Source organism: Semicossyphus pulcher, unplaced genomic scaffold, assembly GCF_022749685.1.
Source record: "Semicossyphus pulcher isolate SPU_LCO1_2020_fin unplaced genomic scaffold, fSemPul1.0.p SCAF_17, whole genome shotgun sequence".
Classification (NCBI taxonomy): domain Eukaryota; kingdom Metazoa; phylum Chordata; class Actinopteri; order Labriformes; family Labridae; genus Semicossyphus; species Semicossyphus pulcher.
In genome coordinates this window covers 10,427,119-10,449,384 of record NW_027211681.1, presented here as the reverse complement: position 1 = coordinate 10,449,384, position 22,266 = coordinate 10,427,119, and the positions used below count along the sequence as shown (strand labels likewise).

The following is a 22,266-nucleotide window of genomic DNA, read 5'->3' as shown; positions in this document are numbered from 1 at the left end:
ACTGCAGATCGATGATTAGAATTAGCAGCAGCCGACAAAATTCACTTTAAAGCTCCTGTGAGGAACTTTCTGTTTGTGTTGATTTTGGCGCCCCCTGTGGACAAAGCCGTACCTCTGATCTCTTTGCTGATTTTGTCCTGTACATGCTTAAGTGGTCCTGATCCTTCTTTCTTTAACAGTCATGTGTATCCCTCACTTTAAATTTCTGCCCTGGTAAATGTAAACAAAGGCAGCATGCAGTTAATCGTTTGTCTGACACCTACCCCTCCTCCCACCAGCAGCTTCAGGCATTTAAAATAACTATATAGAAATAAACAATCTTGTCGCTGATGGTCTTGTTCGCTTTTGTGGATCACATAGAGACATCAGAATTAATTTCAGTCTGTTTCCTAACCAGTGAAAAACTCCTCACAGGAGCTTTAAAGTGCATGAGATCATGTAGTTTGACCAAGTGTTTTTAGTGTTCAAATACATTTTCCTTTTATTTCACGATCAAATTTATCGCCTCCCTGCTAAAATGTCAAAAATAAACAGCCCAAGTCCTCTACCTAAAATGGGCCTCAGCTTCGCTCCCTACAGTCCAGCATCAGGCTCCAGTTCCAGTAAAATTATGTTGAGTTAATCACAATGAGCAATTATGTCCTGCAGTAAATAATTAAATGCAAATTCCAATCTTCCCGATCAGATGTGAAATAAATTGGGGGGATTAAACGACAGTTTTATCTTGAGATGCAGATCAGCACAGTGGACACCGCTGTGATTATGTTGCGTGTGATTTGCGAGCCGATACGGCCACATGATTGATTATTATTATCACGCCAGAGCTGTCGAGGCGGCTTCCAAAATCCACTCTGACTGCAGCCAACGTCCCCCTGAAAGAGCGTGTGTAGGTTTACTGCGGAAAGTCGGAGGGATGTGAAGTGCATGGAGGGAAAATAAACTGAGATCATCTGGCTGACGGGTTGCAGGTTTAGCACATAAGTGCTCTGTGGATGAAATGGATTCACATCCTCCTGAGTGCTTTGCACCGAGGCAGGATGACTCTCTGAGCACTGAAATGTAGTTCCTCCTCTACTCCTCCTCAGCAGAGCAGCGGTCTCCAGGCACGATAGGAATAGACTCCAGTCTTGTGACTAAATTAGACACACACGCACTAAACAATCACACACACACACATACCTACACCACCTGTAGTTTTTGGAGAGGGAGTATCAGGGTTCATTGGTTACTTGGAGGTAACCGAGCTCCTCCTCCCGTCATTGTTTTAAGACTGTATTATTACAGAGAGAGTCCCCCCTCTCTCCTCTCCTCCCCCCCTCCTCCCCTCTTTGCCATCTGTTGACTTCAAGTCATTTTGTTACTTTCTCCTGATTGCTCAGCCAGTGTTCCCCTGCAGTCTCTCCTCTTGTTTTATTCATCCCCAACCCCCAAAAACAACCACCCCCAAGTGGGAGTCAGCTGTGCTCCCTAACAAAATAAAAGCCCTAAAAATATCAAACCATGCTTACTTATTGCTGCGTTGGGTAAATAACCCTTTTTTGTCTTGTCGTACTGTAAGGCTGATATAATCTCTCGCGCAGCCTCCATGCGGCCCTCCCTCTCTCATTCCTCTCGGTTCCTTAAGGAAATTAAGCACATGACTCCGCTCATGTATGAGTCATTGTTTTTGCTCCCTCCATCTCTTTTCCTTTTTCTTTTTTCCTTTGCTGTCCATTTCCTGTTGTATTTCCAGCTCTGGTTCCTCCCCTATCCTCTTGCAGTAATATTAATTCCAGATGTGTGTGCTTTAAAAATCGCCTCCCCCCTCACTCTGAAACAGCGTACTGCCCTTTAAATCTCCTTTGTCTCCTCCTCTTTCAGTTTGTTTTAGATCCCCCTCTGCTCTGAATCGTCAGCGTCTTGAGTTTAGAGTTTGGCCTTGCTGTAAAATGCGGTTTATACTTTATTCATGTTATTCAAGCCTCTAAGAGGTAATTCATTATTTAGAGCTTCTACCTCCCAAAGCCAGTTCACTAAGTACGTTTCTGGCTCTCAGATAGACTCGCACAAACTGCGTTTTTCAATCCAGAAGATGCTTCCTTCTCTCTTCCCCCTTCAAAGACCGAGCCTCTTGAATTTGGAAACGCTGTGCTTGGTTTTGGTGAGCCGGCCCCATGAGGTCCAGAGTTACACGGCTACAGTATTAATCAGGCGAACTCAAGCTGTGAAGCGCGCAGAGCAAAGTGTTCCCCTTGGGGACGGAGCAGATGAGGGACATTGGTTCCACATGAAAGGGAGATCGGGGGGAGGGAGGAGGGAGGACAGAAAGAGGGAGGGAGGAGCGGAGTTGTTTTCTAATCTAGTGATATGAAGCCAGAGAACGGCAAATCTGTTTCCCCCCTTCGAAGCATGTTGTAATTGCTGTGAAAATCTCCCTTTTTAATGGAATACATTAGCATAACGCTGGAACACAGTTTGTAACTCACTTATTTGTACTCGTAGCAACATTTCAGGGAGTCGAGGCGTGATTTGTGTTTAATATTTAGCCCCGAACAGAATGAGTTCTCTCTTAACGCGTCGTGTTTAACTGTAATTACTCTGCAGATGTTTGACGTACCCGCGTGTGCTCGCACGCTGAGAGTAATGTGCAGGAGATTTCATTAGGGCTCATGTTGCCTTCATCCTCCCTGACACCCCTGACCTATTTCTGATATAAGAGTGGTGGGTGACACTTCGTTCTTTTCAGCCCCGTCTTTCATCTCCTGCTCCTCGCATGATCTCACTCGCCCCCGTTATCGCGTCTTTACGAGCAGACAAAAGATCCGCCGGGTGGAAAACTCTTGGAGGAGATAGCGGGAGTGTGTCACCGCCGGAGGAGTTAATTTGATTAGGAGTCAGTAACACCCAAAGATCTGTAAAGTCAAGCGCAGAGAGATCACAGGAGAGTGAATACATGAATGAGTAATAAAAATTACATCAAGAGGCTTGTCTCACTCTTGTTCTGCTTTGAAGATTATTGATCGCATATTAAAACATCTGCTCTCTTCTCTTTCAGAACAACGACCCTTTGACCCTCGGCTATCATGGCTACCCGTCTCACAGTCAGGTAAGGACACCATTCAATCCAAAACACCTGAGAAAAACAGTATTCCACCTTTCTATCTTGTTATACGTGAGTCCCATCTGGATCCAGTATTCATATAGCATGAACACAGCTCAGTGAAGCTCTGTAAACCACAAGGTGGGGGTGTAGATTATCATTTATCAGTCGTGTAGAGGAAGACAGGCCTCCTCTTCTCCCACTCCTGTCTTTGTCTCCGCCAAAAATCAGAGACATAATCACAAACATAATCTGAGCGCGCTCTCCAACATGCAGATTCAAGCTTCCTTAATACACACATATAAAAGGACTGTATTTATAGTGTGTGTGTGTGCGCGTGTGTGCAAGGCAACAATCTGTTTACCCGTGTTTGTATTTGCCTGCTGATTGTGTTATTAGGCTGCTCAGTTTATGTGGTTAATCCTTAGATCATCCTCCCTTCATCCACTCATCCTCTCATCCTCTACCCATAATCCCCTCATCCCTCGCTCTCCATGACGCCCAGCAACCTCTGCCCGCTTATCTGCACTTTATCTGTCTTAAACCTCCACTTGTTCGCTCTTAATTGCCTCCCTCTCAGATACTCTCCCTCCTCGGCTGTGTGTTGTACTGTTTAGCGGATATTGCAGCAGCCTGGAAGCCAATTAGCCCGTTTTCATTTCGCTGTAAGATGATGCGGCTTTGAAGCGCTTCCTTCCTAATGATAATGTTCGAGGAATGAATCATAGAAGCTAACGTGTGAGAAATCCCTCGTCGGGATGTAAAGAAGTCAGTCGAGCGGCACTTGAGGGACTCTGAGGTGTGAACTGGCCTCTGACCAGGAGAGAGAGGCAGAGAGGAAGAAAACAATGCCGGGGCAGCGGAGACTCCCACAACACTGAGGTGCTAAACTGTCAGCAGCAGAGTGAGAATGATGTGATCAAAGGCTCCTGGAGGAAGAGCCCGGAGAGCAGCGCGAGCTGACGTGTGAAGACAGAGACAAGCCCTTCTCAGACACGGGATATGAACTTTAGATCAGATTCATGTGTCCAGGGGGGAAAGTGCTTTAACATAACTTTACTCTGTAACTTCTTTGTGACTTTTCTGGCTTTATCAATCGATTGGACGGCTGTGTTTAGAGCTTTTTTTCTATATTGTGGATCATCAAGTTTAGATATGACAGGATGTAAACGGGCACAAGCCTCATGGCCTATTTCCCACCTGGAAGGTGAGACATTGTTGTGGCACTGCTGTAAAACTGCAGCAAGGTAGGAAAACAAATGTCACTGCTGATGCCAAAAGTTAAAGACCAACGTTGGATGAGATAAGATCATCTTTATTCATCCCAATAATAATAAAAATATATATACAGTGTTTACACCCTTTTACTTCTATATGTAAAAATAATTGCACTGAAAAATATATGCATACATACATGTACTTATATACACACATAGTGAGTGAAGGGGGAAACTGACTGACAGAATTTAATGAATTGTAAGAACGCTCAATGCGCTGGCATGTATTGATTAGAATATTCTCCGGCGTTCTGTTGCACATTTTCATGTGAAAAAACATCAAACATATAACATGACTCTGATTTTCATCCTCTGTGCTCACATGTTGTATGTGTATTCATACTGTAAGCCTGTACGATTCAAGGTTTATGGAAACTGACACCTGGATGTATTTTAAAAAAAGCTTTTACCTGAACCCTGTTGACCCAAACGTATAAAAAAAAAACATACTCCGGGCGCTTGTTTAGTTCAGTTGGTAGATCAGGCGCCCCAATGTGCAGAGGCTGCCAATCATTTGGTGCATGACGTCCCTCTATCTGTCGTCAGCTGTCCTTTCCAATAACGGCAAAACAAACATGTTCTATAGGCAGATCTGATCTGTGTCAACGTACTCATGAACAACAAAGATCGTCTTATTGAAAGTATTTGTTGCTTCTATGCATCAAGTATGAGGTGACGATTTTAAGACGACAGAGAAATTGTGTTAGATATCTCTGCGCTTTTATTAACCTCACATCCAGCCCTTATTAAAGCCAGAGTCTTAATGATAATAACATTAAACTCTCCACATTCTGTAATTGGCTCTCCAAGTGACAATAGCTGCAGTAGTTTCCACTCTTCCTGCTGGAGTTGGCCTTTCCCGTGCAGGATTTAAATTGCCTACCCATGCACAAGGGAGTCACAGATGCATGCGTTTATTGGCTGCCGTGCTACAGACAAGTGCTGCATGAGTGCAGTGTTACCACGCTGGAAGACAATGTTGTCTGTGTTCTTTTGTCTTTATTTAAATAATTAGAATTAATTAAACTCTTGTCAGCGGTTGTTGCTGTAAGGAGATACGCGGGTCGCTCTTCTGATAGAGAGGCTGCTCAAAGCGGGTTTTCCTGTCGCCGCGTGGCTGATAGCTGTGTCATTTATTGTGTCTGAGAAATAATTAGCTGCTGAATTCTCCACTGTGTTTACGAGCTAGTTGCTAATTTTGTCTGTCTGTGGTTTGGTGCCGAGCAGGTAGCGCACAGCGAGCATTTTTAGAGCCTTTTCAACTGTCCTACGCTGCTGGAAAGGAGCTTGGTTGGAGCCGTGAGCTAACGGGCTGCGAAACCAAAACAAAGCTCTGAAAGATGCTAAAACTGGCAGCATATTTATGTAACAAGGTGAATGTCTGAAAGGTGCGAGAGAGAGAGAGAGAGACTCTCCACTTCCTCTCCCAGTGGTGCCAGCAGCCCCAGTTAACTCACCTACATGGAGAAAGAGAGCAGAGGAAGAGAGAGAGATAGAGAGAGCGAGGAGGGAGGGACTGCGACACGAGAGGGAGGCAGAGTGGGAGGAGGAAAGTCTGCAGGTGTGACAGAGGAAGAGAAGTAGGAGGAGGGGAGGAGGCGTTAGGCTATCTGGGTGAGAGAGGAGGAGAGCAAGAGGAGGAGGACTGTAGAAGAGACAGAAGAGATGAGCAGGCAAGGGCACAGCAGCATAACAGAAGGCTGGGGGTAGAGGGAGAGGAAGGAGCGAGTGGGAGAAGAGGAAAGAAAAGAGTGAGTGGGAGACAGAAAGAGGTAGAGAGAGAGAGAGCGAGAGAGAGGGGGGAAAGAAAAGAAAGCAAGCGAGGGAGAGTGACAGGGACAGAGGCCAGCACAGGAGGAGGAGGAGGAGGAGGAGGAGGAAGAAGAGGTGGAAGTGGGGAGGGTTGGGTGGGGGGTTGGCATGGCAGACAGAGCGAGCGGGGGCAGAGAGAGGGAGATTTTGAATCTGTGAGACAGACAAGAGAGACGGAGCTGGTGAGGTGACACAGGCTGGGAGAGAGGGAGAGAAAGCGAGGCAGCGTGAGAAGAGGAAAGGAGAGGAGAGAGGAGCAGCGACAGTTTGAGTTGTTGCACAGAATACGATGATGGGACTGTACTATCCTTCCGTGTTGTCGGTGAGTGTTTATCTTTTCATATCTTTTCATATCCTCCTCCGTGTTGTGAACGCGTCCCCGCGCTGAGGATTGGGCTCCACTGTACACGGAGCGGGCGTCAGAGCGGGAGCAGCACTGTCATCGAGCATGAAATGTTAATTAACTACTAACAGATGAGGACTCTACTTGACCCCCTTTACTAGAGTGGTCCAGTCAGGGCATTTCAGACTCTTGTCAGGACTCGGCGGCCAGTTTGCTGCGAGGGGATACAAACACTGAAAGTAGCGTAGTAGGCGTAGATGACAGCGAGATAAAGCCTTGAGATTGTATCGCCACAATTATGCCTCGCTGTGGCGAAACGCATGAGCAGCGATGTATTATTGTACGCCGTTGTTGTTGTGGCATCTGTTCTCCTGCCCAGAGCTAAAAGGCGCACGCAATCTGAACATCAAGAGCTGCAACTGCCAGAAACTCGGCTCTGCCATGTATTATGTATGCTCAGAAGAACCCATGTGAACATACAGTACGACATGGTAAGCGTGCAGCGCTTCATGTAGCGGTTAAAGTGAGAGATTTCTGAGGCGAAAGAGTGGAAAGAGTGAAGGATTAGGGGGGAGGAGAGGTAAGTAAAAACAGTCTTTCTTCTTTATTGCCTCTGCAGCTGTCTCTGTGCATCGCTCCAGCCTGTGAGTGAAAGGGACAGGTGTCCACAGAACAGTTGTCTCTGTCTTTTTTTTCCCTTTATTGTCGCCCTCTTTCTCTGTCTTTCCCTTCCTCCACTTCTCCCTTCTGCATCTCTTCTATTCAGCTAACAACACCTCCTCACTGTAATTTCTGTGTCACACATTTCACAACACACACACACACACACACACGAGCTCGAGCACACAGTGGGCTGCAAAGTTGGTGCATAAAGTGTCACGTTCGTATCGTTTGGTTTGGTGTGAGTCAGGCTCTCAGTGTGTGTGTGTGTGTGTGTGTGTGTGTGTGTGTGTGTGTGTGTGTGTTCCTGCCTTTGCTTGCGTGTGCTTCTCTTTCAGCTGTACCTTGGATTCCTGCTCTCTTTACTGTTTGACCTCTTTTCTCCCTCCTCTCGCTTTCCCTGGGGCCCTGGCAGCTGTTATCTCAATGTTTTCCTCCAAGAGCCCCTGGAAGAGGGGGATGGGTTTTTAAAAAAGAGGGAGAGAATGGGAGCGGGAGAACGGGAAATTGATTTTTAAGGTGACGGGACACCCTCTGGCAGTTAGCGGGGAAGCCCGCAGACGAGGAGGCTGAAATCATGCAGAGATGGACGACTGAGAGCGATGGAGAGCGGCACTGAGATTTGACAATATTGTAGGTCAACTGGAGGGAGCTAGCTCGCTCTGTGACGCAATTTCAGACTGTAGAGCTGACTTTGCAGTTACATGTGTGTGTGTGTGTGTGTCTGTGTGTGTGTAACCGTCCAGAGTTGCCTTACGACAGAGGGAATTCATTCGCTGTTTTTTTGTGCTACTTTGATCTAATGTTTTCATCTCTCACTGCGAGAAAGTTGAAGTAGCATATCAGGTGCAAAAGGCTGAAATATTTTCTCAAGCCCCACCTAAGCGTGTGCCCTAAGGCGAGGGAGAGACGCCTACCTGCTGCGAAACCGTACACACACACATACACACGCAGAGACACACACACACACACACACACACACACACACACACACACTGCCACGCTTGCATAAACTGAAAACGGGTCGGGAGGTTTCACCCGCCTCCTCCACCTCCCAGCCTTTTCCAAATCTTCTTATTGATTCTTCGCCGGGTTAACAATGATGGTCGTTAAATGATCCCAATGAGCCGTGTTGCCGTGGTAACCTGCATGAGTCATTCATTTTGTGCAGATTGTTAGATGGTTCGAGGCGCGAGGAATCCATCGACGGGAGAGCCGTGTGAGGTAGACACCTTTTTGCACTGTAAAAAAAAAACAGAGTGGGGGATTGTTGTGAAATGACCCAAAGCTCAGGTTGCATTAACAATTCTTCCTCTTTAGCAGCTATTTGCATCTCTAATGAGTCACCGCCAGGCATCTGCGTGGCCTTTTTAAAAGAACCTGCCTTTGAAATGGATAGGGGTTGCCCTCGCGGACTCCGTGCATGGTGCGGTTGACAGTGACAACACGGTGCTGCAGCTGGCTTGTGTACGTTTTAAAAAGCACACGCTGGACAGCCAGACGAGTGTTTGTGTTATCACAGAGCTTTACCTGAGCTCCAAACAAGACCAACTCGTTCATGGCCATACTAATGCATTGGAGGAGGCGTGTGCATACTGAGTAAACACATGTTTGTGTGTTCACCTGCACATGTGTTTGTCCTGCGGGCCCTGTGTGTGTTTAACGAGGAATAAATGTAGACAACAATGTCATCATCCTTTTGTTTTGGAGTGTTTGCATTTCATAAAAAATGCTGTCATGAAGCAGACGGAGCATTGACACAGCTCGTGGAGAGCTGACAGGGAAGGCCTGTGTTCGTGTTTGTATCCCTGCACGCATGTATGTTGAAGAGGAGTCTCCCGTGCGAGGAAGAGGAACCATACGTGAGACCCTACAAGGAAAGGGATGGGGGGTGTTTGGGGAGGGGTTTGTTTGACAAGCACACACGTTACCCTATAAGGAGATGGAGAAGAGTGCAGGGAGGAGGAGCCAAAGCATCGCTGATATCCTGTTGCTATGAAGCAAATGGGCTTGATTGACACTCGTGGGGGCGGGACGTATGCAAGGGTCCCGTCTGGATTTTATGAAGCGTAAAGAAGCGAAGCAGTCAGCAGAGAGAGTGGGAGGAAAGGGAGAACAGCAGCAAGAGGAGCGGAGAGGAAGAGCGAGAGGGGGAGGAGGAAGAGTGATGGAGTAGGAAGAGGAGGAGGAGGAGGGGTTGACGTGGGATGGAATAATTTAACAAGAGGGTGTCTCCTGGCTCATCAGTATGCCACAGACACGGCGTAAACGCTTCTCCAGCTGTTTTTCAGCTCGGGTAACATCAGCACGGAGTCAGAAGCCAAAAATCTGAGCTGAAAACGACTTCCTCGTTTAATGCCGTCATTGTGCCCAAATGTGAGCCGCCGCTAACGGCACCGATCACATTTTCCATCAGCAAGTTTGTCGAATTAGGCTGTAGACTAATGGCTCGAGGCCCGATAAAGTAAGATACTGAAATGCCATTATTCATGTGAAATGACCCAGTGTTGCCCTAGTTAGCTCTTAGCCATGTTCCTCTCCTCTTCTCCTTTTCCTCCTCCTCCTCCTCCTCCTCCTCCTCCTCCTCTGCTGTAGCATAGTGAGACTGCTGCAGACGAGCACATTTTATAACATGCCTCCTCAGACACACTTGCTGCTGCTAACTGACCCGAAAGAAAGCGAGCTACAGCTATTGCTCTGAGTCACTGGCTCTGCCTGGCCAACGCATACACTTACACAACCCCTTAATGCCTAACGCCTTAACGCCAGGGGAGCGGATGCACAAACACACACACGCTGACATGCACACGACACGTACACAAACAAAACGTACGCAGACCTGAGTACTGGCACAAAAACGGAGCTTACAGTTTGTCTACAGGGCAGCTCTTTTCATCGAATTGACCAAATGTGACCTGCCTCTTTGTCTGCGTGCGTCTCTCCTCTTGTGCGGCAATCTTTGTGCATTTATTCAGCGTGTGCTTTTACCTCGATGAGAAGCACAAAGGCCACTCGCAGTGAGCGAAAGGCCCAGAACTTGACAGTTTGAGAGAGAGAAAGAGGGGGGGAAAAAAAGCAGCACGCATGCACACACTATTTTCATAGATACCGGGCTATCAGGTAGAGAGAGTGCTGTTGAGATGCTGCTAAAATGGATCTCCTATGAAAAGGCCAATCGTTGAACACAAATACAAGGTTGTTTTTGGCTCGTATTGCCGTTTCTATTTTGGTCTGGCAGAAGGAGCAGCAACAGCCGGGGTTGTCCATTCTCCTGCTAGGCTGTAGTCTGTTCCTGTGCATGAGCCTCAACAATGAGGGGGAGGTTATGACTGCGATACACTCCGATCAGTCGTATGGACTTTTTAAGTAAAATACAGCGTTGAAGCCAAGATATTAAAACCTCAAGTGTGCAGCATTAAAATCCAAATCACTATCACTCTGTCTGAGTTGCATCACAACTTGTCAAGTCCAGGACTGACTCATCTCTGGTTGAGTGAGTTGTGTCATGAGTCATCAATGTTGGGACTCGAGTGCGACAACACTGGAGCTGGGATGAACATTTAAACTCGGAGTGGGAGGGTAGTTTTCCCAACAAATTTGACAAAAGGTAGATTTTTTTTTGTTCTGGCTCTTCCTCTGTGTCGCTGCCAACAGTATCCCTGCACCAGCCGTTACAGCAGGGGGATCCTTGATTAAAGTTTCCTCAAATGTTTTCCTTTTTAGCCACTTGGTTCTGTGTTCTATACAAGGCAATTAGCACACGTCATATACTAAACAGCTTCAGATTATAAACAAGGCTAATGACTCTAGAATGGCCGGCTTTACGACTGTGGCCTTAAGGATCAACTATAAACACTAAAGCCTCTCATGCAACTACTTTACTTGAGCATAACCAGTCCCAAAGGTAAAGCAGCACTTTATGCTAAAAGCTAATGTCAGCATGCTAACATGCTCCACTGACGCGGCTAACAGCCTGATGTTTAGCAGATACAATGTTTACCTGCATTTACTAATCAGCGTTAAGCACAGCTGAGGATGAGGAAGTATCTGTAAGTTGTTTAGATATGACATTCTGCAGCGAAAAAGCGGATAAACCAAAACGTTTAAAGGGACTCTCTCTGAGGGGAACTGACCATAAGGAATCTGCCCGATGAAGTGCATACCTTCAAGAGCTTTACTTTTGTATAAATGCGCCTTTATGTTTAAATTTGTCCGTGTTTTAGTTTCTTTTTTAAGGCTACCATTACAAACTGTTCAGGTTTTTAAAGATGGTTGACCTCAGTGTTGCACTGGCTCATGCAATCGACCACACAACGAACACAAAATTCCTCTTGTACCGCTAAAAACATCGTCTCAATAGTTCTATGAATTGCAATCATTCCCAGACTTGCAGTGCAAACATACACAAGAAGTGACTCCACTCAGACATTTTCAAATTGTTTTAACGATACATGTTTTCGTATTGCCCAGCCCTAATTCAGTCGTATGTGTTTTTCTATGTCGTCTCTTTCGTGATGTAACAAAACCAGCGGCTGAACTGCTTTACGGCAATTTTTACATCATTCTGACAACGCTTTACCTTCTAGTCCTCGCATGTGGGAGTGAAGCTGGAGCGAACCATAGAGGGAGGCGATGTTTATTAACGTGGACATTCATGTGCAGAAAAGGACTCAGGCTCAGGCCAAGAGAAAACGGAAAGTCAAGTATTAAATTTGCTCAGGATTATCCAAAAACAGGCTTTACCATGTGGTTATTTCACATAGACCAGGGGTCTCAAACCTTTTTCATCTGGTGGTAAAGTGGCCAAGAGCTTCTTGATTACATTGCCGGTGGCGCACCATGTTGATTCTTTTTTTTGACTGAAACGTTGGTACCACAGATGAGGCACACACACTTGTCCTTCACATTCGTGAATAAAAACTTGCTTTCCCTCTCCCCGTGGAAATAAAGTTTCCTGCTTTTTCTTGCCGTGGCCACCTTCACTGTCCATCATTAATCTGGCTAAACAGGCTAACGGCACCGAATTCCTCGCTTTAGTTCAACTAGTGTACAGAACAACTGACCCGACCGGTCGATGGAGGTTGCTGCAAAATTGCTGTGGGTGGTTAGGTTCAGACGTTGACAAACTTGCCAGGAGCATCACCGTTTTTTATTGACAGCTGATCGGCCTATCCTATTATTTTTTATTGGAAGGGGCGGGACATTTGTGTGTTTGATTGAATTGAAGTGGGAAGAGGCTTTCAAGGTGCATAAGTCGTTGGTTTTTTTGTGCAGAGTCTGTGAACCTCTTTGTGAGCTACTAAAATCTAGGCTGCGAGCTATGATGATATATCATTACAGAGATATGAAACATCCGATATCGTGATACAGGATTTTGGCCACATCGCCCAGCCCTACTCTGAACACCATCCTGTGAGGCCTGTTGCTTATGTGTCTAGTGTTTGCTGAAACGTTACCTCATTGCTGCAAAATGTCGTCGGTGCATCGCCGCCTTTCTACCTTCATCATCTCATCACCCGACCCAACCTGAGTGATCAACTTTCCCTTTCTATCCAAGACACAGGAGCGGATCTAGTTTCTCTGTTTCTGTTTGTCATCCAGGTTAGCATGTACCTGGTGACCCAGAATGACTTGCTACACCCACTACCAACACAAATGCATATAATCTAGTCTGGGCTGACGCAAGACAAAGCCATTCAGTCTGTCATTAAGCATTTAATGTATTTTGTCTCCTGCGGTTCAAAGCCGGAGCTAAACTGACTAATTTCCTTGTTTTTGCTCTCCTTTTCTGCCTCTCTGGATGTAATGTATTCAGGATTTCTCATCAGAGGGTTTCAGCTCATGTTCACATTATTACAATCAGTGATGTAACGCTGTGGATCTTTTTTTTTACAACAAAGAGAAAGCTCTTCACATATTACATATTTCTGCTCTATTTTAAAGCTTTTGTTCATAAATTAAAACCTCCAATCACAGAAAACAAATTAAAGGATGGACGGAGTACTACATGGATGTATACTTACTTGTATATTGATATTATATAATCAAAATAAACCAAGGTATGAGAAGGGTTGTGCTGCTGCACGACGCTGAGGCAGAACAGGAAGTCAAGGATGTGAGGGATGTTATCACTTAGAGAAATCTTAATTTGGATGCTTGTGGACAAGATTGGAAGAGGTTCATACAGCTGCAGGGTTTAGAGGAGCGGACACAGCTGCTGTTTGAAAAGTTAAACTTGGACTCTGTGGTCAGTAATCTGAGGCTGTATTCCTCGAGTGCTGATCATTAAAGACGGAGAGCATGGTTTCACTTTGTACGGCACAGGAGTAGGAGAGGCAGAGCAGGGATTAAAGTATGAGCCTGACAGGACAGTTTGGTACCAGGTTTACAGTGTTGGAGATTAATCATAAACACGTATTTACTGTGAGTTATCAGGGAGAGGCGGGAGTGAGATAGCAGGATTGTTTGTGGTGATTACCCTGCTGAAATCAACACAATACTGCCGTCATAAAAAGTCGAGTTCAAAGAATATTTCTGAAAGGATCTGATACTGTTTCCTGTGCTCTTACACCAGCAGGAAAAGGACGAATAGCCACCAGGTAAAGCTGCTATGCTAACATGCAATTATTAAAAGTGGTCCATGTTTTAATAAATTATTAATAAGATTCACTTTCAAAGCATAAAAATTAGAATTTTTTAATGTACATAAAATTGTATCTGTGAGAAGAACTCTCTACCTGCAAATGTTTTTATGCTCTAATGAGTTTTTATCTGGGTCCTGCCATATACTACAGGAAGTTCAGTTGGATCTACTAGTGGTGTACCTGTGTACAGTGTTTGCCTCTTGCCGTGTAGTCGCCTCTGCTGTAGCAGCTCTCATGTCACAGTATCGATGTGATCCGTGTCGACCGTGTGCAACCTCTGGTTTGTCACTGAGGCGAGGGGCCAGCTACCGTGTCACAGGTGTGACGCTGAGAAAGGTCAAAAGCTGGGAGACAGATGGCATACACACACAAACACACACTCATACATGCACACCCTCCCACACACTTTTAACACTCCCAAAGGGACAGAGATCTATTGTGCAACTCAGATGGGCATCGCTGCAGCCTGTCACTCACGCACACACACACACACGCACACACACACACACACACACACACACACACACATACCAAGTCAGTGTATCCAAGCAGATGTCTTGAAAGCATTGAGTCTCTTTAATTTTGATGATCCAAAAAAACGTATTAGTCTTTTATGAACTAATAAATCATTAATATTATACTGCCTGCTTTTAGTGCTGCTACTATTGCTCCTGCAATATAATGATGGAAATACTTTTAATTATGATTAGTAGTCAGAGGAACAAGAAGATGAACATCCACAGGAAGATAAAGAAAGACTGGAAAAGAAAGTCTTCAAGAAGTGGCAGCCATTTTTCATCTCATTAACCTGCTGCTGTAATTTACCTGTAATTTGCATTAAAATTTGTCTGACAACCTCGGTCCTTTATGATATTAAAACATTTTTTTTAGGTGCTAGCATGACTGAAGTCTTAGCCTTGTTATAAATATATAATGATGCTGTCAATAAACCAAACTAAAATACTTTCTCAGTGCGTTGCAGTCTTGAATTGATTGGTCACGCTGTGTGGTTATAAAAAGATCAGACAGAAACACAGTGCGGGTGGGTTTATCTTCTGCTGCCACGGATCAGTCAGGACATGCTTCTTCTATCAGTCATCACCTTTTATCGTCCATCCCCCCTTTTCTCTCTCGTCCCCGCTGTCTCTGCTCTCTTACTATTACCATTTAGGGTATCCATGCCCCACTGCCAACAGCAAGGAATGTGTGTTGTGTTTGTGTTGCACCGTGTGTTTGTGGGTGCCTGTGCTGTCCTCCTACGCACTCTAATGTTGGTATAGCATTTGGTTATTTTCATGGGGTAATAATGTGCACTAAATACTTGGGCAGGCTTCCTTACTAACAGTTGGTCTTTGTGCGAGCGTTTAGGTGTGTGGGTGTTTTGCGTGTCAAAGGTGATTTTGTGCAGAGGCGTTTGTGAGTGTGTGTGCAGGCGTTAGACACTCACCATTGTACAACACTCTGAGCATGGAGGCATCTGACCCTCAATAATAGATGTGGCTGCAGTGAATATTTAATGGGCGGGGGGGTTCGGATACATGCACGCATTTACACACACACACACACACACACACACAGGCAGATGGAAATATAATATCAATGCTTGTATGACTTTTAGACTGGAGCTCTCGGGAAAGTGGTCTCTGTGTTGTCGGGTGATGCTCTCAGTAAAAGATACTGTGGAAGTTCGCCAGCCGGCTACTTTGCTTCCCCTCCCTCCTCACTCTTCTTCTCTCTTTCTTCCAACAACAGGGCTCCCAGGATAGTGCTGGCGGTCAGGAGGGACTCGTACCACCACCTTTCTCCGCATTCCCTCCACCTCCACCGCCGCCCCCCCAGAACGGCTTGGCCCTGGATTACGGGGGCAGCTTGTACGCAGCGGGGGCCGTCCAGGGCCCCGTGGAAGCCGGCGGAGCAGCGAACAGCGCCGCCAACGCTGCCAACAGCCTCAGTGCTCAAGTGAGTGCCAGCCTCGTCCTCTGTGTGCAGCCCACATCAGGTCTTTGCCTCGAGAGGGCGCAGAGAGCGAGAGTGTGGAGGAATTTGTGTTAGAGCTTAAAAAAGTCACTAGGATGCCGCATGCTGACTTTCTCCTCACGATTCAGAGTTTATATCCCAGAATCAACCTACTGACTGATTCCCTAATACAGATCTCACGTTGTATTTATTACAGTATCACTCCTTACAAATTTACAACATGTATTACACGAGACTGCAATTCAGGGGGGTCATCCTTGTGTTCCCAGGGTCCTATGTTCCCTGAAACTGTAAAAGATAAGGCCTAATCTACACTGTACCAGTTGCAAAAGAACAAAGGGAGATAGACGTCTGAAATGCAGTATGGATTGTACTCCTCTAAGCCACTATGGAAATATGAATGTCTAAAATCAAAACACTATTGCCCACATAGTTGGTGGTGTAGGTTAAAGCAAGTATAAAATTAGTCCGCGATAAGCTTTTCAACATATTGACCCAGAGAAATGCACACTGGACATTTTGCAAAGGTCTTCTTAAGGTGTCATATAAAGATGAGAGCAGGGGGACACAGAGTAGAAGCTAGCAGTAGAAATACTTCAACTATTACTAGTAATTAGAAAGTCGTTTACAGTGTTGTTACATCTACACTTCTAACGGTAAGCTAACAAAACAGCTCTGATTTCAAAACACTGACAACGAGAAACTTACACTGAACATTTACATAGTAGCACTAGTAGTAACACAATAGTTTACAATGTTGACTAGTGTTCAACTGCTACATCTATATCCCTTTTAAGCTCATCTTAAGCTGGCATTTAAAACAGCTCTCAGTGCTGTATAAAAATAAAAGCTAAGAAACAGAGTAGTAGATGTAGAAATATTGCAGTAGAGGAGATATTACAACAGTGTTAACTAATCATCTACATCTACAGCCCAGCTAACTTTAAGGTAGCAGCTAACCTTAAGCTAGCTGTAAAAACAGCTCTCAGCGCAAGTGAAATGTACTAATGACGAATGTTTTTCTCCTTAATTTGTGCTATAAAGATGAGAGCAGGGGAGAAGTAACTATAGAAATATTACAGTGGTATAAATGCTTCAGCTATTAGTAGAGTTAGAAGTTTGCTGGTCGATGTTCAACTGCTACATCTACAACCCCCTAAGCTAAGTAAGCTAGCAGTTAAAACAACTCTCAATGCTAGCAATTTCAAAATATTGACCTGGAGAAACGCACACTGGACATTTGGCAAATGTTTTTGAAAGGTCTCCTATGTGTCTTATTAGGATAAGACCTGATAAATATAAAGTAGTAGCTGTAGAAATATTACAGTACTATAAAAATACTAATTACTAGTAGCAAGATAGTAGTTAACAATGTTGACTAGTGTCTGACTAAGTCCACACCCCTCTAAGCTAACGTTAAGCTAGCAATTACTACAGCTCTCAGTGCTAGTGATTTCTAAATATTGACCCAGGGAAACATACACTGGACTAGGCAAATGTTTTATAAATGGTATCTTTATTGTGTAATTTAAAGATGAGACCTGGGGAACACAGATATTTAGCTGTAGAAATATTAAAGTAGTAGAAAATACTGTAACTATTCACTCCTCCAAGCTAACGTTAAGCTAGCAGTTAGAAAAGCTCTCAATGCTAGTGATTTTAAAATATTGACCCTGAGACACACCGACTGGACATTTGGCAAATGTTTTTCGAAAGGTCTCCTTCAAGTATATTATTAGGATGAGAGCTAAGGAACATAAAGTAGTAGCTGTAGAAAGATTACAGTACTATAACAATACTACAACTATTACATGTAGCAAGATAATAGTTAACAATGTTGACTTTTACTAAGTCTGCACCCCGTAAGCTAACGTTAAGCTAGCAATTACAAAAGCTCTCAGTGCATGTGATTTCAACATATTGACCCAGGGAAACATACACTGGACGTTAGTCAATTATAAACTGTCTCTTTATTGTGTCATTTAAAGATGAGAGCTGGGGAACACAGAGTAGTAACTGTAGAAATATAAGTAGTAGAAAATACCGTAACTATGACATCCCTCTAAGCTAACGTTAAGCTAGCAGTTAAAGCTCTAAACGCGAGTCCATCTTTGTTCTCAGGCTTCTGTATTCCCCAGCTCGCAAATATTATATATTAAGAGGCATTTAACCTGATTTATGTACTCTGCAATGTTTTTTACTCATGCTAAATGTTCAGTGTATGTTTCCCTGTATCAATATGTAAATCACCCATCTAAAGGTTACAGCTGACATGATGTTATGCATCCTCAAATTGTGTGTGCATTTGTCTACTTTGTATAATTTTCTAGATTTCTAGACATTTTCTACACGAAGAAATTCAGTCAATAAATCTAGGAAATAACTGGCTGATTGATAAATAATGACAATAATCTTCAGTTGCAGGCTTAATGATGCCAGGGATTAAAACACAATAATAAAATGTCATCATGCATGTCTTTCCCGAACACACTTTTTGGTTTTCCTCTCCTAATCTCCTCTGTCCTTTCCTTTCTCTCCTGTCCATCCGCCCCAGCAGACAGATGGGTCCTCCCAGATTGACGGTCAGTCAGGTGTTGGCTCAGGAGGAGGAGGTGGAGGAAGTGTCGGGGATGACTCAGACGGCAAGGGGACCCCCAAACGCCTCCATGTGTCAAACATCCCCTTTCGCTTCCGGGACCCCGACCTACGGCAGATGTTTGGGGTATGTAGGCCAGAAAATTCCTGTGTTTTTACTTTGCCCGGTCACATAACAACAACCCAGAAATGTTGCCATGGATTAAAAACAGGCAGCAAGTAAATATAATGACTCAAAGGAGCAGTTACATCAGCACCGTGACCTCAGATTTCCTTTTACTCGTTATTTCCTATCCTCGAGTGGGATTTTAAACGAAAGTAAGATTCTGTCATATTAGTTTCAGCTAAAAAGAATCACCTTTTGTCCTGTTTGACTGAAAAAACAAAACTTTAACTTGAATTTCATTTGGAAGAAAGATGGCCTTTTTGTAAGAGGAATGTCTCGTAAATGTGGTGCAGAGAAAAGAGCAGAGGCGAGGAAGATATGGTGTAAGGAAAGACTAGCAGAGCTGGCTCAGTGCCAGTTTATCATGGTTGAACAGTGCTGACACCCTGTGGCAAGATGTAGCATATGAGCTAACATGCTTTTTCAGCCTCTTCATTTTCCTTTTCTTTTTCTTTTTCAGCAATTTGGCAAAATCCTTGATGTCGAGATAATTTTCAATGAGAGGGGATCCAAGGTAGGAAGTTGGAAACCAAATGGAAAAGAAAATTGTTCACAAAAATGAGCTCAGCCTTTCAAGCTAATTTCAACCTCCTCTTACTCCCCCCCTCCCTTTTCTTTTCCATTTTCCCCTCTCCTCTGCTCGCAGGGCTTTGGTTTTGTAACATTTGAGACGAGTGCAGATGCAGAGAGGGCCCGGGAGAAGCTTCACGGTACGCTGGTGGAAGGACGTAAAATCGAGGTATAACTCACCACCCTCGCCCCCTTTTGTTTTTTTAGAAACAGTGACCGTTTTCTCCTCTGTTTCCCCTCCATGTCCGACTATGAGAATGAGTTTGTTCTGGTCGTTTCTGCCCCAGAGGTTTCCGGATGGCTGTTTGTGTTTAACTCTAACCCCTCTGGCTTCACTATAGCATGGTGCAGTGGTGCCGCGCACACAGACGTCTCTTTTGACAGCACTTCCTGTCGATGTTTATGCTGATGTTGTTGATGTTATCGATGTTGTGGGCTGTCCATTGCACCTTGATCTTAAAGCCGTGTGGTTTGCAAAGCATGCTGGGTGGATTGGCTACACAACAGGCATGGCCGGTGAGACGTCACTACGACACGGTTGCTGACGATATCCGCTTCTGTCACAGCATGTAGGATCTTTTTTGCTTGTTTTCCTGCACCTTTTCCATTATCACTTCTTCCATGATCATGATGAGCGGCCATTTTGGGTTTATGGTTGTGTTTATGAATGGAAGGGCGGTTATTTTTTCTCTGAAAAAAACAGTGCTTGCTTGTGTCTGTAAGAGGTATGTTGCATGGATGGATCATAAGGTCAAAGGTCATCTTGGGATTTTTCCACACTTTCAGTTAATATAAGGTGGGAGCCTCTGGGTAGCACTTTTTATGTTTGGTGTGTTAGAGACTGATGCATGATGGGGAATTTTCAGGGGCTTTTTTTTTTTGAGGAATGAGACTGCAGTGAAGAAGTGTGGTATCATTTCCGATCCTTCAAAAAGCTGTTTAATTTCAGATGTGCGAGATGGATGGTAAAAAAAAAAAGAGAAACTGTTTTGTTTACACACACACCTGCATCCACCACTCCTGAAAAAGAACACCAGATCTCATGGAAGTGCATTTTGTTGTGACATCATTTTTTTTTATTTGTCAGCATGAGCTCGGATTTCAGTTGCAAATGGCCTCAAAGATGAAACACACCATGCTTTCGCCATTTGCTCTGGCTCTTGATTTTTCAATCACGCTTTTATTTATTTATTTTTATGTGCTACTAAAGCTCCTCTGCATGGTCTCGAATGAGCTGCACTCTTCTCTGTCTGCTTGTGTGTTTGTGTGTGTGTGTGTGTGCGTGTGTGCGTGGGTGGGTGCTGAATTAGAAATATGGAGGGCGCAGAGAGAATGAACATGTGAAGAGAATGCCATAGATAGCTGTCGTTCCCTCTCCTTGTTTTTGGTTTCTTTATTGGTTCTCCTTCATCTCTTCCACTCTTTTTCACCAGGCCAGTCTGTCTTGTCTGTCTCTCCCAGTTTGTGTGTCCCCATATGCAACTGCATTTCTGCTGTCCCCCCATTTCTCTGTCCATTTCCTTGTCCTGTGATAACGTCAGGTAGCTAAGAGAGATTAAGTTTGATTTTAAGGGATTATTTTCACAAAATCTGAGCAATAATAACAGAAAGCTTCCCTCCTAAATCCCTGACACTTTCTGTTCCCATTTGTTTTCTCCTTTATCACCTTCTTTGATCTGTGTTTGTAGTGGGTTTTAACCAGTAGAGGCTAGATTGTTGTCAAATGGCTGATACCTGTAGGTGACTGTTGACACGTGACCTGTGACATCACTTCCTCTCTGCCTCAGGGTGGGGGTTGCTTTTCATTACCTCGTTTTGTTTATGTTTTATTTTTTTACTTTTGGTTCATCATTTCTTTCTTACATATATTTTCTCTATTTCCCTGATGATTTTTGTATGTTGTTGTTGTTGTCAGTCTCCACGGTAACTGCTCGCGTGTCCTCACGCCGTTTCCCTGGCAACGGTAAGTTGTGTACACATGGCATCATCTTTGAATGACCCCTCCCCCCACCCCATCCGTCAAAAAACTCAAATAAAATGCACCCAACACCCAAATGAAGGACTCCTTTACTGGAGGGAGCTTGATTGATTGATTGACAGAACCTGATTGGCTAATCCTGTGATTGATTGGGGAGGTGGTGAATGAAACGATTACGAGATTAGCCAGTGACCGCATGGCATTATAAAGGCCACCTGTATAACTGAATGTACTGCATCTATCTGCAAGTGCAACAACTCTGACTACCACTTCTTATGCATTCATTCCAATCACCTCTCTAACTGCATTCAGCATTTAATTCAGAGCTGTATCCTGCATGGTTTACTCTCTTTCTCGCCACCTGTACGACGCCATGTAGAACTACGTCATCTCTCTGTGTCATGTGTCAGCCAATAGCTGCATTTCTGCACCGTAGTGGGACAGCATGCTGAAGCATGAGTGCTATGTTAGCTTTACCAGAGAGAGGATAATAGTTGTCTGTATATCATGGAGTACTTGATTATCACTTTCTGTACCACTTTGTAGACCGCAGGCAGTTGTAGAGGTATGGCTGCTCAGACTTAACTTCAAATTAAAGATATGTAAGTGGAAGCTACCTCCTCTACTATGTTAGCATATTAGCATTTTAAAAAAAGAAAAAAAACAGCTGTAAAGAAATAATCTGTAGACCCCCCAGCAAAGCAAACTTAAAATCTGCTCCACTGATTGAGAACCAGCAGCTTTTCTTTGATCTGATTTCTGTACAGAGGTGTCCTTGTTTTACTTTTTGATCAGTTTGGTTCTGGATGGTGTGTGTTGGTTGTCGTGTGCTTCGAGGTCTCTCTGGTGTGCGACACTGATCTGGAATGCCTGGCAGTGTTTCACATCCATGGTTTGATTTGATTTATTTTGAGGAATGATATTTGCATCCCCCATCCTCTCTGTCTTTAGACTTCTCTCACTCTCTTTTGTTTTCCTTTCTTGCTCCATTCAACATTCCTCCATTGTTGCTCATGTACGGTTAGATCCAATGTAGGCAAACGGTCAGATGTATCCTGTATGTGTGTATGGCATCTTGTCGTTTCTGTTTGCTCATTAGAAGATTTGCACATGTGGATGGATTGTTCACTCTCTCTGCCTCTCTCTTCTCCACGTCATGTTTGTG

At 44.4% G+C, this 22,266-nt stretch overlaps 1 protein-coding gene across 3 annotated transcripts in view; it reads left to right on the top strand.

Annotated features, from left to right (window-relative positions):
- rbfox2 (RNA binding fox-1 homolog 2) overlaps positions 1 to 22,266 on the top strand; it is a 36,619-nt gene that overhangs the window by 4,992 nt on the left and 9,361 nt on the right. The window contains exons 2-6 of one of the 3 annotated variants that reach the window (XM_069665168.1): positions 3,035 to 3,085; positions 15,568 to 15,774; positions 18,350 to 18,514; positions 19,014 to 19,067; positions 19,200 to 19,292. In XM_069665168.1, the coding sequence (XP_069521269.1) occupies positions 3,035 to 3,085; positions 15,568 to 15,774; positions 18,350 to 18,514; positions 19,014 to 19,067; positions 19,200 to 19,292 (570 nt within the window). Of the gene's footprint in view, positions 1 to 3,034; positions 3,086 to 6,283; positions 6,491 to 15,567; positions 15,775 to 18,346; positions 18,515 to 19,013; positions 19,068 to 19,199; positions 19,293 to 22,266 lie in introns of those variants that run through there. The other 2 variants (XM_069665167.1, XM_069665169.1) reach the window with 2 other exon arrangements.